Source organism: Borostomias antarcticus, assembly GCF_949987555.1.
Source record: "Borostomias antarcticus genome assembly, chromosome: 1".
NCBI lineage: Eukaryota > Metazoa > Chordata > Actinopteri > Stomiiformes > Stomiidae > Borostomias > Borostomias antarcticus.
Genome location: NC_140234.1, coordinates 59,055,242 through 59,068,712, shown reverse-complemented (window position 1 = coordinate 59,068,712; position 13,471 = coordinate 59,055,242). Strand labels below are relative to the sequence as shown.

General features: G+C 47.1%; 1 protein-coding gene across 1 annotated transcript in view; it reads left to right on the top strand.

The window, feature by feature from the left end:
* The first annotated feature begins 818 nt into the window (after positions 1–818).
* Positions 819–13,471, top strand: part of LOC311312644 (14-3-3 protein epsilon-like) — a 17,601-nt gene continuing 4,948 nt past the window's right edge. Inside the window, exons 1-4 of the mRNA XM_084442607.1 lie at positions 819–1,013; positions 10,638–10,837; positions 10,962–11,068; positions 12,668–12,874. Of these exons, the coding sequence (XP_084298733.1) occupies positions 950–1,013; positions 10,638–10,837; positions 10,962–11,068; positions 12,668–12,874 (578 nt within the window). The 5' untranslated portion in view covers positions 819–949. The remainder of the gene's footprint in view (positions 1,014–10,637; positions 10,838–10,961; positions 11,069–12,667; positions 12,875–13,471) is intronic.

Here is a 13,471-nt window from a genome sequence, read left to right as displayed (position 1 = left end):
TTCATCTTGATACTTCTCAACTCTCTTTTTTATGGTGTCCATATGCATTAACTGGGCTTACTGTTTTAGCTAAGGCAAGGCAAAGCCAGGCAAGTTTATTTATATAGCACATTTCAGCCACAGGGCAATTCAAGGTGCTTTACATGAGACATTAAAAGCATTAAAACAAAAAGCAAGACATTATAGACATTTAAAACAAAAGCTAAAGTGGGGGAAAGTGTGTTTGATAGGAAAGGGGGGGGGCTACATGACTTGACAGTGGTAGAATACTTTGATCTTGATACTTCTCACCCCTCTTTTTATGGTGTCCATATGCATTAACTGGGCTTACTGATTTAGATAAAGTGGGGGAAAGTGTGTTTGATGGGAAAGGGGGGGGGGTAGGACTTGACAATGGTAGAATACTTTGATCTTGACACTTCTCAACTCTTTCTATGGTGTCCATATGCATTAACTGGGTTTACTGATTGAGCTAAAGTGGGGGAAAGTGTGTTTGATGGGGAAGGCTGGTTCTGCTGACATATTTGCTGCCTACATGACTTGACAATAGTAGAATACTTTGATCTTGATAAATCTCAACTCTTTTTATGGTGTCCATATGCATTAACTGGGCTTACTGATTTAGCTAAGGCAAGGCAAGGCAAGTTTATTTATATAGCACATTTCAGCCACATGCATTAAACTGGTCTTACTGATTGAGCTAAAGTGGGGAAAGTAAAGTGTGTTTGATGGGAAAGGGAGAAGGGGGGGGGTAGTTGGCGTGGATTGGGTGGATGTCCCGGATGGAGCAACCAAGCGCCATCTTTACCCCAGCAGCTCTGCCGGGTAGCCACACTGGGGACTCTCCCGTTGCCTCCACCACGGATCCACCGACCCACCCACCCACGATCACAGCCTCTCTCCCACGATCACAGCCTCTCTCCCTCCACCCTCGACCGGACTGAGCACCATGGCAGACCGAGAGCACTCAGTCTACCAGGCCAAGCTGGCCGAGCAAGCCGAGAGATACGACGGTAAGACCTCCATGTTCCTCTCCCTCGTCTAGCCTCTCCGAGGAGGAGGTGGGTTTGGAAGATGGATTCGTTTTTGCGTGTGAGATCGTAGCAGAGAGACAAAATGGCGGAGGAAGAGGGGGGGTTTCTTCTTCCTTCAACAACTGGCTGATGCAAACTACCTAAAAATGAAAGGGTGTCTTATTGAAAGGGGACATTTTTTCGCAATAAATAAGAAAAGCAAGGTGTTTATTGACGGTTTAGCTTGATGTTCCTGTCTGCTAACGTCACGTAGCTTAGCTAGCTAGCATTAGCTTAGCCACGTTGAGTAAGCTAGCATGTGGTTCTGCCTCCTGAAGTGGGTTAGGATTCACTAATACTATTAGTTGCCACCAATGATGTTACTGTGAACCACCTAACTAACGTTACCCTACCTAAACATTAGGTAAACTGTCTAGTATGCTTACAAGTATGCTTAATAGTTGACGTTAGCTTTGTAGCTAGGCTAGCTAGATTAATACCAACGGGTTACCAGGGCTACCTTAACGTTACCTGGGCTAGCTGACCCTAGATCAGTTGGATAAAGTGAGCATAGGGCTGTCAAGTAGACACACACATGGTGCCTAGTTAGCTTGAGCTAGCTAGCTAACTACAACCCAGTTAGCCTGAGCTAGCATGCTAACTACAACCCAGTTCGCCTGAGCTAGCTAGCTAACTACAACCCAGTTAGCCTGAGCTAGCTAGCTAACTACAACCCAGTTAGCCTGAGCTAGCTAGCTAACTACAACCCAGTTAGCCTGAGCTAGCTAGCTAACTACAACCCAGTTAGACTGAGCTAGATAGCTAACTACAACCCAGTTAGCCTGAGCTAGATAGCTAACTACAACCCAGTTAGCCTGAGCTAGCTAGCTAACTACAACCCAGTTCGACAGAGCTAGCTAGCTAACTACAACCCAGTTAGCCTGAGCTAGCTAGCTAACTACAACCCAGTTAGCCTGAGCTAGCTAGCTAACTACAACCCAGTTAGCCTGAGCTAGCTAGCTAACTACAACCCAGTTCGACTGAGCTAGATAGCTAACTACAACCCAGTTAGCCTGAGCTAGCTAGCTAACTACAACCCAGTTAGCCTGAGCTAGATAGCTAACTACAACCCAGTTAGCCTGAGCTAGATAGCTAACTACAACCCAGTTAGCCTGAGCTAGCTAGCTAACTACAACCCAGTTCGACAGAGCTAGCTAGCTAACTACAACCCAGTTAGCCTGAGCTAGCTAGCTAACTACAACCCAGTTAGCCTGAGCTAGCTAGCTAACTACAACCCAGTTAGCCTGAGCTAGCTAGCTAACTACAACCCAGTTTAGACTGAGCTAGCTAGCTAACTACAACCCAGTTAGCCTGAGCTAGCTAGCTAACTACAACCCAGTTAGCCTGAGCTAGCTAGCTAACTACAACCCAGTTCGACTGAGCTAGCTAGCTAACTACAACCCAGTTCGACTGAGCTAGCTAGCTAACTACAACCCAGTTTAGACTGAGCTAGCTAGCTAACTACAACCCAGTTAGCCTGAGCTAGCTAGCTAACTACAACCCAGTTAGCCTGAGCTAGCTAGCTAACTACAACCCAGTTAGCCTGAGCTAGCTAGCTAACTACAACCCAGTTCGACTGAGCCAGCTAGCTAACTACAACCCAGTTAGCCTGAGCTAGCTAGCTAACTACAACCCAGTTAGACTGAGCTAGCTAGCTAACTACAACCCAGTTAGCCTGAGCTAGCTAGCTAACTACAACCCAGTTAGCCTGAGCTAGCTAGCTAACTACAACCCAGTTAGCCTGAGCTAGCTAGCTAACTACAACCCAGTTAGCCTGAGCTAGCTAGCTAACTACAACCCAGTTAGCCTGAGCTAGCTAGCTAACTACAACCCAGTTAGCCTGAGAGTATTTTTAGCATACTAGCTGACTAGTTGGCCAAAATCCAACCCATTGTTGGGTTTCCAAGCTAGCAAGGCTATCTGTGGCATTCCCTATGAAACTTAGCTAGCCATAACGTGAGTGTTGGTACATTACCCACTAATGTTGGTTACATTTGGTACATTCACCTAACCTAGTGGTTGTTTGTAGCATTAGACTTGCTAGTAGCATGTAGCTGACTCGTTCCCTTTCAGTGAATCATGAAAACTAGCACTTGTTAACCAAGTTAGCATGCATACTAGGCTAGCTAACGATGATGTAATGTTCAGGGTTGGGTGGGTGTGGTGTCTAGCTAGCTGGTACGAGGGTTTTAGCATGTACTAGCTTCCTAAGGTTGACTGGTTAAATTGAGTCCTTTCAAGCAACCCTATCATTAGTTGGCTTGGTCGATATACTGCTTAGTTGATAAGACATCTAACATGTTGCTACACAGTGCACACTAACTAGCAAGCAGTGCACACTAACTAGCAAGCAGTGCACACTAACTAGCAAGCAGTGCACACTAACTAGCAAGCAGTGCACACTAACTAGCAAGCATACAGTCTTCCAGCCATAGAGCAGTGAAGTAAAGCAGAAATACCTAGCTAGTCTTTTTAGGGTCAAATTCCCTTTCCTATGCTGTGTTTGCCATCTAGCTATCTGTCTGTGCTGTGATTGTGGCTGGTAAATCATGAGTACATACATAAACCCCTCCCCGTTCTCGATCAGTTCATTCATTTAAAGTGGGCTGGCGAAAATCTAAGCTATCTTGAGCTGTGAGAAACCCATGGCAAGTGTTGAAACAAGTAGATAATGTTGCTGTATATATTGTCTTCCAAGTCATTTATCAACACCGACTATCACGGTAGAAGCTCAGCTTCGCATGGTCTCACATCTCAGGTGTGACAGTGACCTTCCGTTGGGCGTGCAGGTAGGAACGTGCCCCTGCAAGTTTTGCTGCCATCAACGAGGTTAGAGGTATTTCTGGAAGAAGTATTCTTTGTATAGACTGTTGTGGCTTCCTTGCTTAGTGTCGTTTGCATGTAATCCTACCACCTCATCAATTGTTTGACATCCGCCGTGACTATAACAATACCACACTGTCTGATTTTTTTGTTTGTCACAGTGAACCTAAAGCCCTCTCCTAGATGAGACTGGTAGTTGTTAAATTATTGTGTTAGTGATTTGGATTCAGAGACCCCATGAAGGCCTAGCAGCCACACTGGGCAGGCCCTTCCCTGGTCTCCCTGCACTGAAATGGGACACCATCCCTCCCTACCAGTTCGAGCCACTGTGTTCAAAGAGACCATACCCCCCTCGTAGGCCCCCTGAAGGGGGACAATCCCCCCCCCCCCCCCCCTCCGAGGGGGTGCTAGGTGCTAAGATGATCCCCCCCTACAGGCCAGCTCAGGAACAAGACACTCCTCCTCCTGGTTCCCCATCCCGTTTGGCAGAGAGGAATGCGCAGGGCGGAGAGTGCAGCTGGGGTCGGGCCAGATGAGAGGGAGGGGCGGGCAGTGTGCGTCTGCGCAGCCCCCTGACGTGAAGGAGGGGTGGGGGGGGGCTGAGGGACAGAGTGAGACGAGAGGCACCGCTCCGTCGGTCTCTTACATAACCCTCTCTGTGATGAGGCTGGCATGGAGTGCGCACATGGATCAGGCAGGGTGCTTCAGAGGGTGTGCTCTCTTTTTTTACCTTTTACCCCCCCCCCCCCCCCCCCAACACACACACACACACGCACTCTTTCTCCACATCTCCTCTTTGAGGAAGCGCTGTTGTGTACCATCCTCAGCGGGAGTGCTCGATCCTGCGCACCCGACAGACCTGAACGAATTCCACTGTGGTGCGGTAATGGCGGTAACCCCACCCGGCCCCCTCGACCTGCCTCTGTCAGCCTGTTCTCTGCTCTCCCCAGAGACGGAATATAACTCCTCTCTTACACACTTGATTGGATCAGGGCGGGCGGCGTTGCAGCGAGTGTTGTGTTTTTGTCTTAACACCCGCGTTCTCACCACCAAGCGTTAAGTTATTCCCTTGATTTGTGTTCTGATCAGAGGAATCATTTTAGCTAGCACCAGTTAGATCATTCATCACCCAGGGCTCCTCCACAAATGTGTGTCACGGTTGCAGTAAGCTTTGTATGAATACATCTTACATAAAAAAAAAAAAAAAGGCTCAGGTTCTAGCCGGGCCATTGAGCGTGCCAAGCCCGATGGTGGAACTGGTTGTGAGGTTTGCTGCAGAGCAGAGGCTAGTGTGCTTCCCCGGATGGACTGACAGTGGAGCATCAAGTTTCTTCAGCTTGCTCCACGGAGGGCTGCCATTGGCTGCTGTAGGTACACTCTGTCTGTGCTCTATGTATGGCCGGCACACTCTGTGCTGACTGCCGGTCTGTGGACTAGCGTGGCGGGGCTGAGATGATCAAATGTCCCGGGTCAGTCCAGAGGTCCGGGCCACTCGTTTATTCGTGAGGACTGGTTAAATGAGTGACTGGTCATTTTTTGTAGTGTCTGCTTGTGAAGCTGTGTGGAAATGGGCCTGATATCAGTAGTGCTTTGTTCCCTACCCCTTCCTGTGTTATAAATGTTCTTATTTTCTTTGCTTTGATTTATTGGTGTTTTATTGAATGTGAAAGCCTTCTCTTGGGCGTGGCGGGTCACATTTTGATTGACACCTCCCAGATCGGCAGCTCCGCCTTCAATTGAATGAGAAGGCGTGTCCAAACCTTTGACTGGTACTGCAGTGTTTCCTGGGGAACTGATCTCTTGGTGTGGTGGTGTGTGAGAAAAAGAGTCCCATTTCCAAACCAAAGCGGGGGATCGGAGACCGCCCTTCTTCCTCCCTTGTTCCTGTCCCCTTCCTATAAGTAGGCCTATAAAGATGGCCTAACTTATCTCGTAAGGCTGGTAAAGTCCTAGAGCTTAAAATGTAATTAATTACATGTAACTGCACGGGATAAAACAGTAACCACACAGGCACTTCATAAATCATATGGTTTATAGACATATTTTAGATGTATTGTAGGTTAACATTATAACTATTTTCTGTTATTTTGATTGGCACTTTTTAGGTGGCTGGAGGAACATTAACGCAAGCTAGTGTTAGTTCATCCAGCCATAAAGACCGTCGCACAATCCATCAGGCAGCGCTGCGCCTGACTCACACGAAAGTTGCAGAACCTACTCGCGCTTGTGGGGTATGTCTCCTTGACAACGCTCGCTTGAAGGGCTGACTGACGGACAGACAGACAGACAGACAGACAGCAGCGCGTAGCTCAAATGGAGCAGCTCCGCTTCGGCTCAAACTGTACTTTCAGATAACGTTACGTAACGTTAGCAACACAAGGCCAATTTATCATATTCATTTTTTACTTGTCCGATCAGACAACTGCATGAGGCATTCCTCTTGGCCGAACAGAGTTTACTGGTCCCTGGGAAGCGGGCAAAACTGTTAGCCTACTACAGGTAGCTTGCCTTGTTCCTGAATCCCCCGGTGTGAATCATGGCTAGCCGGCAATAACCTAGCCTACCTGACTGGTCTCATCATTCTCCTCTCTCTTCCTCTTCAATAACCTAGCCTACCTGACTGGTCTCATCATTCTCCTCTCTCTTCCTCTTCAATAACCTAGCCTACCTGACTGGTCTCATCATTCTCCTCTCTCTTCCTCTTCAATAACCTAGCCTACCTGACTGGTCTCATCATTCTCCTCTCTCTTCCTCTTCAATAACCTAGCCTACCTGACTGGTCTCATCATTCTCCTCTCTCTTCCTCTTCAATAACCTAGCCTACCTGACTGGTCTCATCATTCTCCTCTCCCTTCCTCTTCAATAACCTAGCCTACCTGACTGGTCTCATCATTCTCCTCTCTCTTCCTCTTCAATAACCTAGCCTACCTGACTGGTCTCATCATTCTCCTCTCTCTTCCTCTTCAATAACCTAGCCTACCTGACTGGTCTCATCATTCTCCTCTCTCTTCCTCTTCAATAACCTAGCCCACCTGACTGGTCTCATCATTCTCCTCTCTCTTCCTCTTCAATAACCTAGCCTACCTGACTGGTCTCATCATTCTCCTCTCTCTTCCTCTTCAATAACCTAGCCTACCTGACTGGTCTCATCATTCTCCTCTCTCTTCCTCTTCAATAACCTAGCCCACCTGACTGGTCTCATCATTCTCCTCTCTCTTCCTCTTCAATAACCTAGCCTACCTGACTGGTCTCATCATTCTCCTCTCTCTTCCTCTTCAATAACCTAGCCTACCTGACTGGTCTCATCATTCTCCTCTCTCTTCCTCTTCAATAACCTAGCCTACCTGACTGGTCTCATCATTCTCCTCTCTCTTCCTCTTCAATAACCTAGCCTACCTGACTGGTCTCATCATTCTCCTCTCTCTTCCTCTTCAAAAATCGTCGTATGCCCATCTGAAAAATTGTATTTATATATTGGGTTATAGGATCCCCTAGTTGTCATCAGGGAATTATAAAACCAAAGGCTTTACCAACGTGCTTGAGATGGGCAGGAGCTGTCGGCACGTCTAACTGTAGCTATAACGGCGCTTGGATTACTAACATAAATGTATTTTAGACAGTAGGCTAGGCATTTTGAGGAGTAGGCCTAGGTGCCAGCACCAGTGTTTAGCCCAATACAAACACTGGTTAACACTATGGTAATATTTGAGCGTCTATGGTAATATTTGAGCAGCAATAGCCTACCTATCTTTCGTTGTAACCTCATGCCGCCCACTGAGCGCGCGGCCCATAGGCTCTTTATTGAAAATAAATAGTCCTAATGTGGGCGCCACAGTGGTTTTGAAAGCGCATTTAGGCAGAAATATTTACAAAGTTTTATTTATATATAGCCCAATTTGTATTATTGTTTTTTGTATCAAATGTTTGGTGTGGCGGCAAGGATCTTGCCGTGGCGGTGCGCCGCGGCAAAACCTTACCAGCGGAAACGCTGTACTGTACATCTGGCCATTTACGAAGTAGAACTGATATCAATCTGACCATTTATGAAATTGCGCTGGAGCGCAGTGTCCAGCACCTGGTGCTGAGGGGGGCAACTTGACCCAGTTGACAGGGCAGTAGCAGCAGAGGGCGAGAACAGGCTATCCTGATAACTGTCTCTCTCTCTCAGCGACTCCCATACCCGCGGGACGCAACTCGCGAGTGTTTAAACTCGCCAGAGAAATGCAGAAGGTAGCTAGCAAAGCACAATTCTGGATGGATGGATGGATGGATGGATGGATGGATGGATGGATGAAATGGGTGCTATATAGTTAGCTAATTGCAAATGGCTATAGAGACAAGTTGCCTCAGACTCAGGCAGATTGAACAGGAGCACAGCGAGAGGTTTTGTTGCAGTTGCTTCGGGGTGGGGCAGCTGGATTTATATAATGATGGGTTTGTGGAATCAATCACAATTTTCCTAATAAATGTCAGAGCATAACCACGCCTAACTCAAACCCCCTCAGGAACCTTACAGAAACTTAAATGACATTTCGAATGTGGAGTGAAAATAATTTCCAATACTTTTAGATGCTTACTATTATGGCGGCCTTAAGACCCTCAATTAGCCAACATAGCTTGTGGATTTGGCTTTCGAATCTAGCAAATCTCGGAATTCTGCTTGGCTCATGTTGACGCAGTGTTGGATGTCATTTCGGGTAATATTCTGGTATTTTACTCAAGACCTCCAGTCAGTCACCCCACTTGATCTCATCGCTGGCTCATCAGTGGTGCTCCACCCCCTCTCACCATGTCCACTGGTTATAAATGCAGGTCTGAAGTCCTGCGCTCTGCCAGTGAGCTCCCCAGGCTCTCCATTAAGAGAGAGAGAGATGGTGATGGCAGGAACCGTTCGAGGTGTGTGTGTGTGTGTGTGTGTGTGTGTGTGTGTGTGTGTGCACATCCATGATTCATCTTGTTATAAGTATCTAAAATGGTGAGGTGTACCTGGAGCAGATCCGTTGGTGCTGCGTTGAAACCTGTGTTATTTATAAGTGTCATATTTTTCGCTTTGTAAGGTGTGGAATTCCTTCTGGGTTTATTTTGAACAAATTTGTAGGATGTTTTTGTAATAATATCCATCTATTTTGGTTCATGACCCTTGATATTATTCTGGAATCAGAAAGCCCATCATTTGGATCTGCACCACTTGATACCCATAATGAATATGTGCTATATTAAGCACACTAATGTCTGTGATTCAATCACTTACAGATGTGGTGGCTCAGCTGGCCCTTTAGTTTGTGAGGTAGCCTCTGATGTTGCCTGTGTCGTGAACAAATCAATCATTTCCTGTGGAAGTATAGAGTTACTACAGCTTACTTCCACTCTGAACTGGGATTTAGGGAAATGAAAAACCAAAGCTGAGGATACACTGCAAGGTATTATGCCCGATTTTATACACGGTTCACAATCCTGCCGAGTCTGTCCTAGTCGGCAGCAGTCTGCACTAGTTGGGGGGGGGGGGGGTAGTCGGAGTGGCAATTTGGCACAGAAATCTAAGTTAATGAGGGGTACAGATTTAAATCGGCAAGCGTATGATGAGAACAGACTTCTCCCGATCCGAGTCGGAGCATATCAAACATGTTTGATATTTTTGAGCAGATTCTGGACTCAATCGTGTAGCGTAAACTCGTCCAGTCGTTAAATGTGCGATACCCAGTTTTTCAGTTGTCATACAAAAATCATCAGAAGCCAGTCTAGTGTAGTTATACTCCCACATTTCATAATCTGTTAAGATTGCTTTGTCTTCTAGTGTATCCGAGGCTTAAGCAAAATTCAGTATACCCATTACAGGTTCATGAAGCATGTCATCACTTAATGCAACAAAAAGGCAAAAGCAAATGGCAGTTTAAAAAACGGTTGGTCCGCTCGCAATAAACTTGCAGAACCCAACCTTTCGGTTGCTTAGCAACAGACTCTTGTGTTAAAGGTCAAAGTGGCATGCAGTTGTAAATAACTGCTGGTGTGTTTCTTCTTCGCCACTGGTGGTGTTCACTGGGATCTAGAGACGGGTCTCTAAAAGCTCGGGCCGTTCCAAATGTGGCAGAACGGGCCAGTAGCTTAGTGCTCAGTTGGTGGGTGGGTATTAAGGCTAAACACTTGGGACTTTTTTTGTACCCAGGCACATAATTAAGTCTTCACTAAACATGTCAAAGATGTTCTCCATATGCTTAGCATTGTGGGAAATGTGTAGTTTTTAACCCAGGGCTGAAAGTGTCCTCAATTAAACGCTGGTTTCCTTCCTATCCGATGACTTGCTCGCAGCAAGTTCATTCTTCACTTCGACACATTCACTCACACAGCTCAGGAGACAGCTAGTGCCCCAGTTCAAAGGCTTTTTTGGCCTACATAATATCTCAGGAAACAGGATTTTCATTTACCGTATGCCGACAAGTCTGGTGAAGTTCAAAAGAACCTCTCCCCCTAAGTCCGTCCTGAAACCTTACAATGCCAGATCCTAGATCAGGTGGGCCTGATGTTGTCAATTATTGTTGGCTTCACAAACTCAAGTCATTTTTCTCTCTCTCTCCTCTCTCTCTCTCTCTCTCTCTCTCTCCTCTGTCTCTCTTTCTCTCTCTTTTTCTGTGTCCCTCTGTCTCTCTCTCTCTCTCTCTGTCCCTCTCTCTCTCTCTCTCTGTCACTCTCTCTCTGTCCCTCTCTCTCTGTCCCTCTCTCTCCTGTCCCCTCTCTCTCACACAGAAATGGTGGAGTCCATGAAGGACGTGGCGGGCATGGACGTGGAGCTCACGGTGGAGGAGAGGAACCTGCTGTCCGTGGCGTACAAGAACGTGATCGGCGCCAGGAGAGCGTCCTGGAGGATAATCAGCAGCCTGGAACAGAAGGAGGAGAGCAAGGGGGGCGAAGACAAACTAAAGATGATCCGAGAGTACCGGCAAACGGTGAGCTGGCAGAGACGAAGGCCGTGGCTCGTATGAAGACGAAGACACCTGAGACTCAGTGTTGATGTTATGTCTGCGCTCATAGTTTGACAACAGGTGATGTGTGTGTGTGTTTTGTCTGCAGGTTGAGACCGAGCTGAAATCAATCTGTAACGACATTCTGGATGTACTGGACAAGCACCTCATTCCAGCTGCAAACACTGGAGAATCGAAGGTTTTCTACTACAAAATGTACGTCCGCAGAAGTGATACATCGTAGAAACTATTAAGCGACGCATCAGCAAATCCCCCCGACTGCACAAGTACCATTTGCAAAAGTGACATAACATCTTATAATTATCGAGCGATGCATCAGCAGATCTCCCGGCTGCGCACGTAACATGAGTAGTATTAGCATTGTCTCAGTGCGGCATTGTGGCAGTCAGTCCTGCGTACCTTGCTACCAGCAGTACAATGGGGAAAATCTTCGCCATATTCAAAGTAGTAGGCCGCACCCCACAGCGATTCATGCTATGGATCTTTGTATGTAGCGTTTTCTGTACAGTAAAGTTGGATGGCTGTCCCTTGACACACGAAGAGAACAACATTGTCTTTTATTTATTTTTTAAAGCACTGTCTGGAAAGCTGCCATTGTACTCGTCCTCACTGTTGGGTTTTAGAGACATGGACCATCATACTAGTTCACAATCTCATATAAGGCTGAACGTACTTCGGTGTCACACCAACGCAGGAAAGTCTTAGTATTAAAGCCTTTAGTGTTCGTGCACCCGAGAGGTGCAACTGCAGGACTCTCTAAAGCTGGACCAACCTGTCTCGCTAGAGAGGTCAAAGGTTATAATGGAAGCTGTGGTCCATGTGGACTGTACATGTTTCTTGTAGTCTTGTTTTTAATTCTGGATCTTATGACTTCATACTGGATTTTCTGTTGTTTTGTCGTATCATGTTCCCATTTTGTATGTCGTCGTTTTTTTTTAATTGTAATGAGGGCGGCATTGAAAACAGAGCTTTCAATTGTCTTCCCCGAATAAATAAAGGTTTCAATCCAATTCACGCCATGTTTGTTGATGGATGGAAGAGGTAACTTTGTGACGATCATGTGCGGCAATAGGCCGGTGTTGTCAGGGGTGAAAATTGAACTTTTTGGTTCGCGGTGAGTCACCTGCCAAGGGGACTGTAGATGAAAAAAATCTACCGGCCAACTATATATATATTTTTTCAGATAGCCTTCGGAAATCTATTCGCCAATTGGAAATGTTACGTGCGTTTGGCCGGTGGCAGGTGTTGATTTTACCTGCGTTTGGCAGGTGGCAGGTGTTAATGTTACGTGCGTTTGGCCGGTGGCAGGTGTTGATTTTACCTGCGTTTGGCCGGTAGCAGGTGTTGATTTTACGTGCGTTTGGCCGGTAGCAGGTGTTGATTTTACGTGCGTTTGGCCGGTGGCAGGTGTTGATTTTACCTGCGTTTGGCCGGTGGCAGGTGTTAATGTTACGTGCGTTTGGCCGGTGGCAGGTGTTGATTTTACCTGCGTTTGGCCGGTGGCAGGTGTTGATTTTACGTGCGTTTGGCCGGTGGCAGGTGTTGATTTTACGTGCGTTTGGCCGGTGGCAGGTGTTGATTTTACCTGCGCTTGGCCGGTGGCAGGTGTTAATGTTACGTGCGTTTGGCCGGTGGCAGGTGTTGATTTTACCTGCGTTTGGCCGGTGGCAGGTGTTAATGTTACGTGCGTTTGGCCGGTGGCAGGTGTTGATGTTACCTGCGCTTGGCCGGTGGCAGGTGTTGATTTCCATCCCTGAGTGTTTTTATTTGATGGCGCTTCTCCTCTGTGTGCAGGAAGGGGGACTACCACAGGTACCTGGCGGAGTTCGCCACGGGCAACGACAGGAAAGAGGCGGCGGAGAACAGTTTGGTGGCCTACAAGGCCGCCAGCGACATCGCCATGATCGAGCTGCCCCCCACGCACCCCATCCGCCTGGGACTGGCGCTCAACTTCTCCGTATTTTATTATGAAATCCTCAATTCCCCCGACCGCGCCTGCAGGTGAGCCTTCGGCGGCGTCCCGTCTCCCTGTCTGGTCCCTTGTCTCCAGAGAGAGTCATGTCTTCTTTCTCTCCTCCTTCTTTCTCTCCTCCTCGTTTCTCTCCTTCTTTCTCTCCTTCTTTCTCTCCTTCTTTCTCTCCTTTCTCTTTCTCTCCTCCTTTCTCTTCTTCTTTCTCTCCTCCTTTCTCTTCTTCTTTCTCTCCTTCTTCTTTCTCTCCTCCTTTCTCTTCTTCTTTCTCTCCTCCTTTCTCTTCTTCTTTCTCTCCTTCTTTCTCTCCTTTCTCTCCTCCTTTCTCTCCTTCTTTCTCTCCTTTCTCTCCTTTCTCTCCTCCTTTCTCTCCTTCTTTCTCTCCTTTCTCTCCTCCTTCTTTCTCTCCTTCTTTCTCTCTTTCTTTTCCTTTCACACTCTTATGGTTTCATACTCTACTGTAATGATTATCTTCACAGCGCCGGTACAGTGTGTGTCAGTGTCGGCCATATCTCATTTCACTGTAGCTGATGATGCTGGTGGCCTAGATCAGTGATTCTCAATCAGGGGGCCATGATGGACCCCCTGTTGTGTTCCTTGGTATAATTTCAGGGGGTCTTTGGAAAGGT